The sequence below is a fragment of the Grammomys surdaster genome, unplaced genomic scaffold, assembly GCF_004785775.1.
Source record: "Grammomys surdaster isolate TR1022 unplaced genomic scaffold, NIH_TR_1.0 125704, whole genome shotgun sequence".
Classification (NCBI taxonomy): domain Eukaryota; kingdom Metazoa; phylum Chordata; class Mammalia; order Rodentia; family Muridae; genus Grammomys; species Grammomys surdaster.
Window position 1 is genome coordinate 1,408,521 of NW_021620539.1, and position 16,268 is coordinate 1,424,788.

At 45.7% G+C, this 16,268-nt stretch overlaps 2 protein-coding genes across 4 annotated transcripts in view; both read left to right on the plus strand.

The window, feature by feature from the left end:
• Maats1 (MYCBP associated and testis expressed 1) overlaps positions 1 to 9,896 on the plus strand; it is a 36,534-nt gene extending 26,638 nt beyond the window's left edge. Inside the window, exons 10-14 of the mRNA XM_028788187.1 lie at positions 290 to 436; positions 3,050 to 3,271; positions 5,300 to 5,448; positions 5,996 to 6,087; positions 9,694 to 9,896. Coding sequence (XP_028644020.1) covers positions 290 to 436; positions 3,050 to 3,271; positions 5,300 to 5,448; positions 5,996 to 6,087; positions 9,694 to 9,896 — 813 coding nt within the window. The remainder of the gene's footprint in view (positions 1 to 289; positions 437 to 3,049; positions 3,272 to 5,299; positions 5,449 to 5,995; positions 6,088 to 9,693) is intronic.
• A 3,097-nt stretch (positions 9,897 to 12,993) lies between these two features.
• The window catches only part of Nr1i2 (nuclear receptor subfamily 1 group I member 2), a 51,308-nt gene continuing 48,033 nt past the window's right edge, over positions 12,994 to 16,268 (plus strand). For all 3 annotated transcript variants that reach the window (XM_028788191.1, XM_028788192.1, XM_028788193.1), the window contains exon 1: positions 12,994 to 13,338. The gene's annotated coding sequence lies outside the window, so the exon portion shown is untranslated. The remainder of the gene's footprint in view (positions 13,339 to 16,268) is intronic.

Here is a 16,268-nt window from a genome sequence, read left to right on the forward strand (position 1 = left end):
AAAGCATACATCCACACACCCATACCCATAACCACACAGACAAGAGAGGAGAGAGGGGGGAGGGTAGGAGGATGGGGAGAGAAAGGGAAGACGGAGAAAGGAGGAGGAGGGGGCCCTCATGCGCACCGGCATCGCTGCACAGAGTGCTCAAGGGAGTGGGTTCTCACTGGTGAACTGGCAAGCAGTAGGTGTGGAACTCGCTCACACATGTCTCACAGCTCACTGCGTGGCCCTCGCCATCTTGGCACAAGATTAACAGGCAGAGCTTTTTGGATTTGCTTTGGTGCAGATGTTTGAGGGAAAGGAGAAGCGGCTGGAATTGATCCTGGAGTTGCGCACCAGCCACGCCCTGCAAGAGGATGACAAGCTAGTGAAGAAAGCGGAGAAGCAAGTGACCCTGGCTCTACAGCCGCAGAGGAACCTGCACGAGGACAAGGTTCTGCCCTTCGCGCCCTTTGCATCCTTTTGCGCCCTTTCTGACTTGCTGTGCATCCGCTTGAGGGATGGTTACTGTTATTACAGCATTGGAATAACAATAGCTGAAAGGAATATAAAAATTATTCTATAGCCGGGCGCACAGCATTCTGGGCAGCCCAAAATATGAATGGGGGCGGACCCCAGCTGAGTGGAAATGATGCTCTTCGCTTTTCTTAAAGAACAAGAGGTTGAGCGGTGGTGGCGCAGGCAGAGGCAGGCCGATATACGAGTTCGACGCCAGCCTCGTCTACAAAGGGAGTTTCCAGGACAGCCAGGGCTGTTAAATAGAGAAACCCTGTCTAGAAGAGCCAAAGACAAGCATACCTTTTCCAACTCTAAAATTTTTCCCTTTCTAGTTTTCTTAAACATTTATTTAGTAACTATGCTGAACTCTCTCAATCCTGGGCTTAGCAGAAAGACTAAATGAGTAAGAAAAAAATAACATGAAAAAAAACCCACAATGTAAGATTTCTGTTAAAACATTAGCGTTATTTTGGAATTTTGGAGTGAAGATTGCTCTTGCTGAATAAACTGCCCATTAAATATGCCTCTGTCACAGTGTTTGGTGACTCTTGTCAGGCTCCCCAACTTTGACGCTAAACTGAGAAGAACAAATCCCTGCCCATCCAGCGTCCATCTGTCTGTGCTCACTCTTAAGTGCTATTGACTACACTGTAGCTATTTACTCCTGTTCTCAGTATTTGCAGAGCTTTAGTGTTAAAGTTGTAGTACTTACAGCAACATTACTTGACCCACTTTGAATAACCCACTTAGAATAACTCTCTGGCTATATGGGAATTGAGCACAAGTAACAACCAACTTGGGAATGACAGCAGCTTTACTTTTTCTGATATGACAGCAATGCCATAGGTGGTCAGTGAGCCGGGGGGGGGAGTCAATTTTATATGACATCAATGCCAATGATGTTCAGTGAGCTTGGGGGAGCAGGGGCAAAGTTGGAGGTGAAACAGTAAGAGAGCCACAGCTGTGCCACCTTAAAGGATGCAAGATGAAGATAATATGGACCTAGGGTGTCTAAATCTGGTGGTTTTAGTGTCTTGGAGATGTTCAGACAGGGAACACAAAGCCATGGGAGCAGTAGGCCCAAGGGGAGATGGGAAAAATTCTTCCTTGGCTCTTTGAGGCATGTAGAGCTAAGCCGACTATGTAGTGGATATTCATGTCAGCTAAGCAAGATAGGAAGGGTTATTGGAAATACTGTCCCCCTCCAAAGACTGTTCAACTTCAGTTCTATGGAGGAACCCAGTGCAAGGGTAGGAGGGAGAGGACCGTTCCACACACACAGGAATGCTGGTCTTCTTACCTTCCGCCATTTCTGTGGGAACTGTTCAGGAAACACAGCTCCATTTTGTGATGAGTGAATGGTAATGACTGTGGTGATAATGCCTTCTGAGCACTGCTGTGCACCCCAGCTACGTTTCCCAGAAAGGAAGGAAGCTGAACATCGAGCAGACATGCAGGGATCTTAGGTTAGCAGGTTAGGGAATAAGAGTGCTAAGATCCATGAAGACGGGGGTAGAATCTACCCTCCCTGGGCTGAGCTCACTCTGATACATGAAAGAGTAGTGACAAGCTTCACCCTTGTTAGTGTTCACTGTCAAAAAGGATACTGAACTTCAGGGCTGGAAAGGATGTGAGGGTGAGGATGGGATGAGGGAGCCGAGCTAACCACTACCCTTGACAGACAGTCTCAGCCAGCGTCATTACCCCTGCGACCTGTGAATATCCCTTCCCTCGAGACACAAACCAGAGGGGGCTCTGAGCAGAGCCACCATGGCGGGAGACTTTCCTTTTGCTCAAGAAGGGGGAAGGGAGCAGATAAGTCATCTTAAACATTCTTCTTCTTCTCCTCCTCCTCCTCCTCCTCCTCCTCCTCCTCCTCCTCCTCCTCCTCCTCCTCCTCCTCTTTCTGTGAAAGCCAGGGCATGGGTACCCATACATCAGTGGCATTGCCTGAATGCTCCATGGGTCCCTTATTTTACCTCAGTGGTACATGGGCAGTTAAGCTTTATCTTACGGTCTTTTAAAGATGGCTGTTGATACCTTTGAACTTATTAAAAGTCTAAAAAAAGTACCAACGTTTTACACTTTCATGCTATTCAAAGTTTTAAAGTCCTTCAAGCTTGTAGGAAAAGACTGGACATTTAAAAATTAAAAGTTGTTATAAGTGAATTTCTAGGAAATTTCATTTTATTAAGTTGGATACAATATTACCTTTAGTAAGAAGCTTCTGCTTTTCCTTCATGTCTGACTTTCCACATAACATTTATAGAAATTGCATTGTGTTGCTAAAAAAAAAGTTTCACTAGGTCCTCTTTGTAACTTGAGGGATGTGGTCCATCAGGGACTGGCTAGGCAATCTGCCTCCTCAAATCTAAGTTTGTATTACATTGTACAATAAGTGCCCCAGGGCGGGGCCATTGGGGCATAGTATTTCCGGTTAAGGCTGTTCTGACAATGACCTTGCTCATTTTGAGTCATCCACACTTAATGGCCACCATTCTGAGTGGAGCCTATCCTTAGAGTCTTTATTGTCTTTATTGTTTTTCAGTTGTCAGTGGTTGAAAACCACTTGGGTGACCTGGAAGGAAGAGTGCTGACGGATATGTTCGACTTCCTGTCCAAAGAGCTGGTGAGGCTTCAGGAGGAGAGGAGGATCCACGCCTTTGCCATGCTGGCTGAGCGCCAACGGCGCATGCGAGAAGCTGAAGAGAGTGGTCGGCGCCAGGTGGAGCAAAGGCGTCTGAAGCAAGAGGACCAGATATTTATGGAGGCAAGCCGGGGCAGCTGGGCGGATGTAAACTTCCGGAGGGAGCCAAATGTGAACAAAGACATCCCCCCCATACTGCGATTTCTCTGGAACTCATACAGACATTTCGTGACATAAAACGGGATTTGTGTGTTTTGGTTTCCACTCTACATTAGGAAGTGCAGAGACACTCTCGGGGAAAACACAGACACAGCCCTCCTCTCCTGCAATTTAAATGACATAGAACCTGTACTTAGTTCAGGGATTCAAGATTCCTTGAAGGGAGCAAATGAGGCCAAGAACTAGATCCTCTTAAAGGAGTCGAGGCCAGAGGGAGGAGATATGGGGTGAGGTGAAGAATGGTGACTAGCCTATGGCTTATGCAACCTGAGGCTGTGGCTCCTCTTCTCTGAGGTAGGTAGGTGGAGAGAATGTTGAGTTCAGGGACGGGAGCATAATCAAGAATATAACTCAACTGGCTTGGGGTAGCAGAAATTTCAGTGACGTCTAGAAAGGACACAAGAGAGTTAGGTTTTTGGGCCTGATTTAAGAACCATTTATGTGCAAGGACATATGTCATTTTATATATAAATATATATAACTATGCATATACATATTAACCCTATTAAACCCGCCTCATCTGTATTTTGTGACTCAGCTATCTAATGTTCCGACTTTGTAACTTGCTTCCTGAATAAATGCAGCACTTCATAAGAGCAGACACACTGTGTGTTCACACTGTGCGTTCTGCAGCATCAGCACACGCCCTGCACAGATTTGACATTCAACAAGTGTCTTGGTTGATAATGTATGGAACTACCACCAAGATGCTAACAACAGGAAGGCAAGGGGTCCAAGGCTGATATTGGGGTTGAAGGTACATGAAGAATAAGTATCACATATTTAGGTTGCCTTGATGGGCCCTCTAAGGAACAGAAATATTTAGGCATAAAAGTGGTTTTGCCTCTACGAGACTCACAGTTTGTTGAGACACATACATACATGCAAAATATGTATATACAAAGGTTAATAGTTGATGCTCATGATACTTTGTGTGTATGTGTGTGTGTGTGGGGGGGTAGAGGGGAGGAACCAGTTGGTTATGCCTGAGGTTACATAATTAGCAAACGTCTAACGCTGAGTAAGGACCATCAGGAAAGTGGAAACAGGCTGTGGTGGGAAGGACCTGGTGGCCTTCTCAGGCAGGCTGTGGTGGGAAGGACCTGGTGGCCTTCTCAGGCAGGCTGTGGTGGGAAGGACCTGATGGCCTTCTCAGGCACTAGCAGCAAGTATATGGATACTGACTTAATTCTAGTTCATACTGTACACATATGTGTCTGCATACTCCCAAAACCCTCTGAATTCTATTTCATAATATCAAGAAATCTCCAAAAAAGAAATTAAGGGCCATTGTGACAATTCAGCAAACCCGTGAGTGACCTGGGGTCCTTCTGGCCTCCTGCTCTGCAGCCTCTAATGTATGGCTCTTGTGGCAACCTAAGCCGACTACTATCACCAAAGGGTTTGTGTTCATGAAATAAAACATAAAAAGAGAGGAAAGGAAAAGGGCAAAGGAAGCTACATCTTCCCCCGTAAGAAGCTTTCCTAGAAGTTGAGTACATCACCTCAGCATACCTTCTCTTGGTCAGATCTTGGTCACGTGGACCTGACTGGATCCTTCAGGAGCTAGGAAATGTAGTCCTTGAGTACCTGTTCACCTAGCTGAAATCCAGAGATTCTGTTATTTAAGATAAAAGACAGAAAGGGTGTTGGGAAATATTCCCTAGCCTCTGCTACAAGTTAGGTACCTTGGTCAAGTCACACTGCTGACAACAACCAGGGTCCAAGCCAGGCTATCGATCTGAAACGATCATCTTTCAGCGGTGCTTTTCGTGGGGCTGCCTAGAAAGCGTAGGCAGGCAGTTGAGAAACAGACAGGACTGGTGACTTAAGAGAATATACGGACTGTGGGGTCATTAAGCCACCTTTGTGTAGCTTTTGTCTTGTTTACCAGAGAAGTTCCCAAGTACTATTGTTGTCCCCCACACACAGGTGATTAAAGTTCACCAGAGTACGGTAACCTCCTACCTGGAAGACATCATACTGAACACTGAAGAACAGACTGCAGAGGAACAAGCCAGAGAAGAGATCGAGAGGATCGCTGAGGAGATCAACGACATCGCTTATGAAATGGAGAAGCGGTATGCATCGTGAGGGGAGACGGAAAGAGATGATGTCATAGCCACTGTCATTCAGATTTGCTCTTTCCAGCACTTAGGACCCCCACCAGCAATCTGTAAGCCAAGCTTTGACATCCATTGGGTCCCTAACATAACTTTATGCTGAAGCTCAGCGTGCCCGTACCCTTCCTGTAGGAGCACTAGGGATTGGATTCCCCGTTTCCCTCCATCCTTTGGGCTTATTTCATCCCATGCATCATTACAGTGCCCAGAACATAAAAGCAAAGCGAATGTATACTTCTGACATTTTTGGACTTAATCCTAAGGTTTTAGACTTCTAAGCACTTGCAGAATTTTTAACATGCGCTTCATAGCAGGCTGGATAGGGTCAGATTCTAATTTTTGAGGAAGTCAAACAAGCTTACTAGGAATGCACTCTCTCAGATCTTGGTATTTACAAGTGGCTCATGTAGGCCACCTGGGTCTCTGTGACCATCAGCCACCCAAGCAGGGACACAGTGAGGAGTTCATTTGTTTATCTGCTCCTTTGCTTGTTCTTGTTTGCCAGCCGAACTTACCTTCAGTCAGAGGAGATTGTTGCCGAGCTGGTTTACAGTTTTCTCATCCCAGAGGTACAAAAAGACTTTGTCAAAGAAAAAGGTAAGTGCCCCCCCCACATCCCCATAGACTCTCATCACTGTCCCAGGGCTGTATCTTCAAACAAAGGTGTGGGGATTTCTGAAGAAGTCCTGGTCTGGCTTCAGAACTTGCTTGGCCCTTTTCTTGCTGCTTGGCTGAAGAGGCTCACCGCCTCCAGCAGAGACAGGATTGGCTCCAGTAAGATTGTCAGAATGCCAGTTTCAACTTCTTTAAGAGAATGTTCTCAAGCTGCCAGGGAGCTATATTCTGTGGTCCACACAGGCGCAGCCTCCTGCTGACTGGGTGCAGAAACAGTGGGTCCTGAAAAGCAGGGATACTCTGAGAGTCTAAGGACATTTTGCTGTTTCCTGGGTCACTAACAATACTTCTGCCAGGGTGGCACCTCAGTACAACCATTTCAATTTAGCCTTTGTCAAAAATGGCATTTTTTTAAAATAATGGTACTTTTAATGAATAGAAAAGGAAAGAACATGTATTAAAAAGCAAGATACGTTTGGGGCTGGAGAGATTGGCACAGTGGTTAAGAGCACATACTGCTCTTCCAGAGGACCTAAGTTCGATTTCCAGTACCCATATCAGGTGGCTTACAATTGCCTGTGACCCCAGCTCCAGTGGGATCTGACACACCTGACCTTTGACCTCTGTGGGCACTTGCATTCATGTGGGCGCTCCCCTTCCACCACCACACACTCCCACATACATGTAACTAAAATAATAAAACTAAAATTAAAAAAGAAAAAGATTCTTCTGGAATCCTCAAATTGTTGCAGCCAGATCTGATCCCAGGGAAGGATATCATCAGGACGGGACTACGGACAGTGACCCACAAGCCTTTAGCTTGTAAAAACTTCTGGAGAAATCAAAGCAGAAAAATGCAAGATTTGCTTCATTAGGGACAAAGGACTACTAGACTCTAATGCATTAGGACAAAGAACACTGATAGTTCTCCTACACATGGCAGTATAATTTACAGCAGGTACCCTCTAGCACTCAACGGTTCATCTGTTTACAGTGTCCATTTGTAAATTCTGATTTTTATTGTAGTCAGTATATTTACACACTTCCTGGCCACGACCCTGAGATTCCCAGCAACGTGAGTGTCGTCAAACAGAACGTTCGTGTCTTATGTTTTCACGGATTCGACCTAATTGCCATACGGACAATTGCTGTTCTGTCTCCATCAGCGCATTACAGTGTCCACGGCCATGGGCTAAACACTCAGATCGAGTACTGTATGCTATAGTGTGAAGGGCTGCTATGGTTTTAAGGTCTGTGAGAAAATAGCAAGCCCTTCCTATTTTTTCCAGGTCCAAAGTTAGGTCAGCCTTCTTCAGAGCCACCTTCCCTGAGGGGATTGAAAGAGATGGGATGGAAAAATGAGCTGAATATTTACCAGATTGAAATTCCCTCTCAACAGCCAGAGCAGAAGATCCAGCTTTGGTTCCCAGCACCCAGGTTGGGTGGCTCACAACCACCTGTAACTCCGTCTCTGGGGGATTTGACACTTCTGGCCTTTGAGGGCACCTGCGCTTATGAGCATGTACCTACAACACATACATATAAAAATTTGAAAGGTGAAATAATTAAGAAAAAAAAGTCTTTCTCAAATCTCCTTGAGGGCCCTAAGAGGAAAGATTTGGAGGGGGATATTGAATGTCGGGGACCCAGAGGGAAATGTCAGTGTGTGGGTGTGTGGGTCCTCGGCCTTCTCATGTAACACTGATTTCTTTATATTTTATGTTCAGTTCCTTCTATATCTGTACAGAGTGTGAACACTTGGAACTTTTGCCTCTCCCCCTCCCCTCTTTCTCTCTCTCTCTTCCCCCACCCCCAAGACAGGGGCTCTCTTGCTGTCCTGGAACTTTCAAACTCACCGAGATCTCCTGTCTGTGCCTCCTGATAGCTGGGATTAAAAGTCTGCACCACAGGGCCTGGTTCTGTTTCTCCTTTCAAGTATGAGAACTGCGTGTTTTACACACATGCTTTACCCAAGGCTAAGATATGTTGATATGTTTATGCTTTAACTTATCTTGTTTTTAATAAAGATTTATTTTCTCTGTCTTTCTATTTCTCTCTCCATTCCCCCCCCCCGGTGTGTGTGTGTGTGTGTGTGTGTGTGTGTGTGTGTCTACAGAAGCAAGAAGAGGATATCAGATCCTCTGGAGCTGAGGTTACAGGTGGTTGTGAGCTACCTACCTGACGCGGGTGCAAGGCACCAAACTTGGGTCCTGTGGTCCCTAGCCCTGTTTTCTTACTGTTCATGCCAAGCTCAAGATAGTACCTTAAGCTTTAGAAACCGCATGTTACGTTAATCTCTTATAAGCGCTATACATGTGTTCTCATTTTTCTGTAAAGAAAATTAGTGATTGGGAACAAATGACTTGCAGGGTTGAGTCCTGACCAAGGTGACCTGAAAGCCCCTGCTTTTTCAACCACATTACTGCAAAGTGGGGTGCTCTGCTGAGTAAGTTTCCCTATGCAAAGTAACCAATACCTGAAGAATAAAGAATACATAGTACTTTTTATTTTTCCTTTGGTGACATATAGTACGTAGCCCAGGCTGGCCCTGAATTAGCAATCTTCCTGCCTTAGCCTCTTAAGTGCTGGGCTTACAGGCATGTGCCACCATGCCTAGTCTATAGTACGTCTTACTGTCCTTAACTAGCTGGCTGTATGGTTTAGAATAAGTTATCTAATTAATTCCTTTGTGTGCATGTCCTTCTGAAAATGAGGCTGTTAATAATATTCTCTTTTATGGTTGTGGTTGAATTAAGTAAGTGCCGACAGGTCAATTGCTTAAAGCAGTCTCTAACACTAAGGACAAACGCAGATTGCTGACATCACCACCATTATCGACATGAACGTTTGTCCTTCCCAAGGACTGCAGCACTTGCTGCTTCTGTCCTAAGGCTTGGTAATACACGTTCCTAGGATTGGCACTTAAGATTGCCTCCTAAGTTCACAGTCTTAGATGTTTCCCCCATCGGCAGTGAATCTGTCATTCCTGGGCCGCAGTGAGACAGAAAAACAGAGGCATGGAGTTGAGGCAGTACATGCATCTCCTGCTCTGAGAATGAGAAAGGCGTGGTCCAGAGCCAGGATGTGCCCTTCAACAGCACACCGTAGAGCCTACTTCCCCTAGTTCACACTCATGACTATCAGTGAGAACTATGACTCATCAGTGGGTTCTTTGTTATGGGGATTTTCATTATCTTAAGAAAGCTTTTAAAATTCAAAATGTCACACACCAAAGTTAACCAGATCCAAAGTCTATGCCATGTAGAGTTAGATTTGGCATTTGGATTAACTCTTTGGTGACACTAGAACCTTGATGATCCGATTATCTCTCAGTAGTGCCACAGACAGTGAGTAAGCTTTCAGCAGAGGAACACTTCAGATTTAAAAGATAACAGGTCTGGTGTATTTTTCACAGTGTCCTTCTAAAACATAGCACAAGTCGTTTTCTGTTGAGTACAGTTAGCCCAAAGCAGAGAATGTGTGTTTTGGAAATTTACTGTTTTTCCCCCTCCTGTCTTATAAGCACTCACTGAGGGATGGTTTCAAGCAGGAAATTAATTAAAAAGTTCTCCTGTTGCTTTGGCCCAGTGAGGAATGCACAGCGGAAGCACATTCTCGCGGCCCATCAGATCATTCACAGCAACACGGAATCAGTGCTCCAGCAGATCGCCTTTGAGGAACTCCAGATAAAGGACTTTGAGCAGGCTGAGAGCCTAGGCTCTGACATGCCAACTTTCTCTGTCTCTGACACGTCAACTCTAAAACCTACTCAGGATGAGGGAGAAGGCTAGGTGAGTCTACCTTTCCACCGGAAGGAAGTCCTGGAGGATGAGAAGCAGCTCAATTCAGCATTGGGCACTACTTCAACCAAGTATGACATGAGTGGACTGTCTGTTGTTAAAAACAAAAAAACAAAAACAAAGCACTTTCACTAAAACCGGCTCACCTCATCTGGGTTAGGGTACTTATTGTTGAGTTTATTAGCTAGTTAGAGTTGGCTCTATAGCAACTGAACCTTGCAATCTAAAAAAATAAGACTGTAGGTTATTTTTGGGGAGGTCATTTTAGCCTATAATGTACTCCATCACAAATAAAGCATCATGGAAATGTGTGGACGTTGTTTGCAAAGCTTCTTCTCAGAGGTGGACAGCGTGTGCCTGGAGCACCAGGCTCCTCGTTAGTACAGACACAGAACACAGGACACAGGACACAGACAGGACACAGAGACACAGAGACAGAGAGACACAGAGACACAGACACACAGTCAACTTCAACCTAAACGTCTGCAGTGCACTCCAGGGACCGGTGATGGGCTCAACTAAATGTTCATATGCACAGAACTGGAGTAGTCCACATTTGGCACAGGCCTGCTCAGTGGGACATGAGATAGAACACACTGGGTGAGTACAGGACCTGCCTGCTGTACAAGCCTTGCAACCCAGAGGTTAGAGTCTCCTGTAATAATCTTGTTGGTGTAGTTTCCAGAGGCCTCCCAAACAGATTTTCCCACTTATAAAAGTTAGCACACTCAGAGAGGCTCACAGTTGTGGGCACTAGTAGGATGTTTGCAAGTCTTCCCAGTACAGGTGTGGTTTACCCATCAGGGGCCATTTTTACCTTAAGTAGTTAGTTGCTGGGTAACACAGTTGATACGTGGCACATAATCTACCAGAAGAGCTGAAGGGTTAATCCATTGAGAGGAAAGTCCTGCATGATCCATGGTAGATATATACAATATTTGTCAGTAAAATAATAAAATCTTTTTTTAAAAAATACGTCGACAGTAAGCCAAAGAGAACCAGAGAGAGTCAGAAACAGTGCTAATGACTTCCAGGGATCTGCATGTCACCTTTTTCCAGACACAGTTTGCATAGAACACATTCTTTATAGACGAGAAGGCAGGATGCAGAGAGAGGATTCCTCACGGGGAGGTGACTGTGGAAAATACACTGTAAGTACTTATGAAAATGCCACAGTGGAGCCCATCTTGTACAGTGATGGACATAAATCAGCAGCAGCAATAACAGAAAGCTGTTCTTTACAAACAGGCCTGCTCCTGATGTTCATGAGTCAAGAATATGAATTGAAAATATTTAAACCTTACAAATCAGTCTCACACAGTATTAGATAACTCGTGTTCTACCCCACTGGCTTTCACGATAACTTTAAAAGAGGTTGTGGGGAGGAAAAATATATGTGTGTGATATGAATAGAAACCAGGCTATATAAGATTACAAGGGAAACTGAGCAAGCCAGGGGGAGCAGACCTCGGGTAGTAAGCCACGGGGAGTAAGCCACGGGGAACAAGCCAGGGGATGAAGTCAGTAAGCAGCATTCTTCCATGGATTCTCCCTCAAGTTCTTTCCTTGCTGGAGTTTGGACTTGATTTCCCTCAGTGATGGATGGTGTTCTGGAAGAGTAAGTTAAATAACCCTTTCCTCCCCTAAGTTGTTTTCGATCATGGTATTTATCACAGCGACAGAAAGAAAAGTAGATCGTATGTCCTCCAAACAACACCAACAAAAACAACAACAAAACAAAAAGGAGATCGTCCCTCTGAGTCCTCCCTATGGCACCTCTGTGCTCTGGAGGTCCTTGGACCACCCCGCCTCCTTCCTTTGGCTTCGCCTGAACTTACACCATTAGTGTGTCATGAATTTTGTTGGCTCTCTTGAGTTTTCTTTTTTTTTTTTAATTTATGATTTTGTTTATATTTATGTTTTTATAAAATTTTACCAAGGACACTGACGGCCTAGACTTGCCTCCGGTGGATGGTTCAGGAGCTCATGGGTTTGGTGGCAGGGGAAGGTACTGGAGTAGAGGTCAGGGCTCCAGCGTCTCCTCCTTTCCAGCCATGCTTCGGAGTGACTCAGGCTCCTATCTGGGCCACCAGTCCGGAGTTTTTAGTAACTACCATATACTGGGTGTTTTAACTGGCTTCCAAATGAAGCCTTACCCACGTAAATGTTGATGCCTGGCAGCCTTGCAGTCTTCTTATGCCATCTAGAGCTCAGTACAGCATCTGCAGAGGAAGAGAGACCAGACAATTCCTCAGAAACCAGAGGGCATTTCTTTCCTTTGGTAAGTTCCTGATTTGTCCTGGATTCCCTGTTTCTGCTGTAAATAACTTGCCATTTTTATATGAGAGGTAAATAGAGACCTTTGTATGCCAAAAGAGCTCTGAGAGATGATAAAAGCTGTAATAATTTACCCGTGACCCCAGGACTTCTGGCAAGGTGCCCTGCCTGAGCTGGAATCCTGCCCGTTCATCTCAGCTACAAAAAGTGCCAGTCAGTACACAAAAAGACCTGCTCCCAGTCTTGGAAGTAAGTGTCCACTTTCAGTTTCCCCAGCCACTTAAGGCACTAGCCGCCAGGGCCGAGGGCATCACACCCTGATGATGTCCTACCACCCTAGAACTCACTAGGCAGGCTGCTTCTAGAAAGGTCTGAGGGAAGGAAAAAGCTCTCAGACAGTTCCCAGTAGGCCCATCCAGCTTTCTGCCCCATGGTTGGAACCACAAGGTCATACCTGTCTTGCAGCCATTTCCTCTGTCGTCCCTCTCGTTCCTCCCTCACTCTCACATCAACACTCCGGTGTCGTCCGTGTGGCCTTTTCCTCACTTTCATGTGAAATACTGCTGTCCAGGAAATTGACTTAGGAAAAAAAAAGTGTTAGGAGCTATAGATCTAAAGATGCTTTACATCCAGGGGCAAAAACACCCTCAGAGAGCCAGACATTGGCCCAGAATTACTTAAAGCATATACTTAAAACACACTTCCCCTTCCTTATATATTTTACAGTGAAGACAACTATGAAAAAAAAAAGGAAGGGGTATATAACAAGAGTAAATACGGTAATCTGGTCATTTGCTAGTTCAGGTGCTGGACTTGGGACTTAGGAGTGCCAACTGGGGCCTCTTACTACATTGGACCTGGGCTGTAATGTGGGCAAGAACAAGTATAGTTCCTATGCCCGTGGACGCCATAGCCTAAGATTAGCTGAGGGGGAGAATTGGAGTTAGAAAGTACTCATTTGTCTAGCAGGACAGTTAGCCTCTCCCTGGGAGCCTGACCTTGGCCCATAGGAAACACCAAAGACTTAAGCCGAGACCTGTGTGTGCAACCAGGCAGCCACGGCAGGTGTGCTGAGCTCTGGGCAGAGCCATTGTTCCTGATTCTTCAAAGTGGACCACAAGGGAGAAATCCAACAAAAGCAGCGGTCATCAAACAGGTATGAGTTTGCCTTCTTTCTCTTTCTGGGAGTCAAATGCCCTCTGCCTCTCTACAGGTTTGTGGGAACACAAGTGAGATCGGAGGTCAGCAGTGTAATGGGGTGTGGAGACGGTGGCACCGTCTTCTTTCAAACAAAGCATGAAGACAGTTGTGGAGCCCAGGGGGGACTGCTGCTCCATGGCCTCCATTTGTGTTGCTAGGAAGCATCACAACAGAAGCCTTGCATATGTGCTATCAGGCATCAGACAGGCAGCCGAGCCGCTCTGTGGCAGGGCTAGAGCCCCTGACCTAGGAAAGGCCACTGCTGAAGACTGTAAGAACCAGGACCTATTAGCACTGGCTCCTGGAGCTTGTCAGGTTAGTGCTGTTGTCAGGTTAGTGCTGACAGCCCCCAGGGACACGGGCCTCGGAAGGACGGTCACAGGCCTCACATCCTCATTCGTGGTGTCTTTGCAGTGTGGTCAGCTTTAGACTACTGAATTTTCAACCTGTTTGTCAGAGCCACTCCTGTTTATGTTCAGCATCCTCAGACCAGTCTCTGCCCCGTACAACAGCCTGTGGGGCAGGCCAGAGACACGGCTTTAAGGCTCCTCCTCATCCAGGTACCTTAGGAGACACCTTCAAGGCCACCAAACCTTCCTTCTGTGCTTGAGGTGTGGCACTGTCCCTTGCTCGTGCATGGCTGCTTTTCATTCCTGCTGGGAAGGCAAAGGGCCACCTACCACACAGATGGAAGGTGGCTGAGGTATCTACACAGAGATGATCCTTGGTCTCTAATGACATGGCCAGAGTCTAAAGTATTCTGAGCAAGGCCTCTGAGGCTATGGCTTACCCTGTTGGTTAATAGAAAGATTATTTTTTTCAATACACAAAAGTAGTTGCTTAAAAATGCTTTAGTTATATAATGAACGTTATCTAAACTGGGATCACCAAGTTATAGCTCTCGGGCCAAATCTGGCCCATCAGCTATGTTCTATCAATAAAGTTGTGTTGGAACACAAAGTCATGAGGCTGTTTTTGTCCTATACAGAGGAAGCAAATGGTCCTTCACAGAGAACATTGCCAACTAGTCTAAAGGCAACTAACTTGATGCTAAGCAATTGTGAAATAAACGAAGTAGACCACTACAAAATTAATTAGACGGTTTTGTAGGTGGTCACTGTTTAAATTGTCAAGCAACTCATGACTGATCGCATGCTCTGTGTAGAATGAAAATGCAGTGTAAATACAGCTAACTACTTCTCCTAGTCCCTGTCTCCCACCAAAGCAACCAGCACAGTGTGTTTATGCCAGACCACAGCCTTTGCATTCACGTCTGTGTTCACGTCCTAACGACTGTCATGTGACTTGTATTGTTTCTCCACCACGCGTGACTTAAGAGATCTTCCACATTGCATAAAACCCTGTCTCGTTTATTTTAACCACTTTAAGAGTTAAGTGTTTATTTTTAAACTTTTTGTTACAAGCATCTATCCAGAGTGTATGTGTGTGCGTGCATACATGCCATGGCACTCGCGTGGGAGGTCAGGGGATAAATGGCGGGAGTCCATTCTCTCCTTCCACTATGTGGGTTCTAGGGAAGGAACTCAGGTCTTCAAGCTTGATGGCAAATCCTGCACCCCTGCACATGTTCACTACTTCTGGGTCTAACAACCTTTCTGCCGCCCTCTTCACTCTTCTGTAAAGTCCTTGGAGAGAGAAAAGCGACATGGCTGTCCATTTAGAGCTCAGCACTCTGCTGTCGTCTTACTGTACGTCGACCAGTCGTGAGCCTCTGTATCAATCGCCAGCCATTGCATGAAAAAGCCTTCTCTGATGAGGGTTGAGGGGTACACTAATCTATGGGTATGAAGAGAAGAAGTTAGGGTGCAGTTTAACAGTTTGTCTATTTAGCAGAATAATAAGAATGGGTTCCCCTCCAAAGTCTATCACCTAGCCAGCCATGGAGTTTTGGCCCAGGTAATGGTACCAGGCTTGACTTGTGCCTTGTGAAGTGGCATCTTTAATCCTTTAATCCAATTACAAAGTTGTTGCTCCCTCCAGTAACATCCCTGCCACTTCAGCGGCAGTGTGCGCATATTGCCAGACTAATCTTTATGCTAGCTTTATGCTAATCTTTATGCTAGCTTAAAGGGCAGGTTCACTTGCAGGACAGGGCTGCAGATGCCGTTTCTCCCCTGGTTGCATGCGTAGAACCTTTCAGCACTCCAAAGCTACGCAGTAGGGATGGCATTTCCAGGTCAGCACCAGCTTCATCCCCCCGTGTCTTACAATGTACATACGTAGGCTGTGTCTGTAGCTCTAGGGTCTGACCATCAAATTCTGGGGGGAAACCAAGAGCAATGGCAACAGCCTGTAGGTTTAGGGAAAGATCTGTGAAACTGCCTTGACTGACAACTCAGAGGTAGGTGGCCCCTGCCTAGCCCTGGGATTTTTATATTACAGCCTATGGTGCCGGGGAAAGCATTGTCTTTCCTCTTCTCTCACTACAGGGCAGCTCCATTTAAACTCATGTAATATACACATAGATTTTAGGAAGATTTCACCGCGTATATTTCCATGTGACTTTTCTAAAGGTCTCTAGAGTCAGTTATCCTGCCCCATCCCCCTCCTCCATCCTGCCTTGTACCCCATTTAACCCCTCCTATTCCATCATTGCCCCTTTCTCTTCATACCACCTGTTCTAACTCCCCTTCCTTGAAATCCCTCCTCCATGCCCCCTTACTAATTTTCTGCCTTCCATGTGTACCCCAACTTAAACACATGCATCTAAGTATTCAAAGCCGGCATCTGCGTGTGAGAGACAAATCGTGGCATCTGTCCTTACCTCATTCAGAGTGATTACTTCTACATCGATTCACCTGCAGGTTTCATTTTTCTCTACAGCTGGGTAATATCTCACTGTGTGTGTATACCACGTTTTACAGC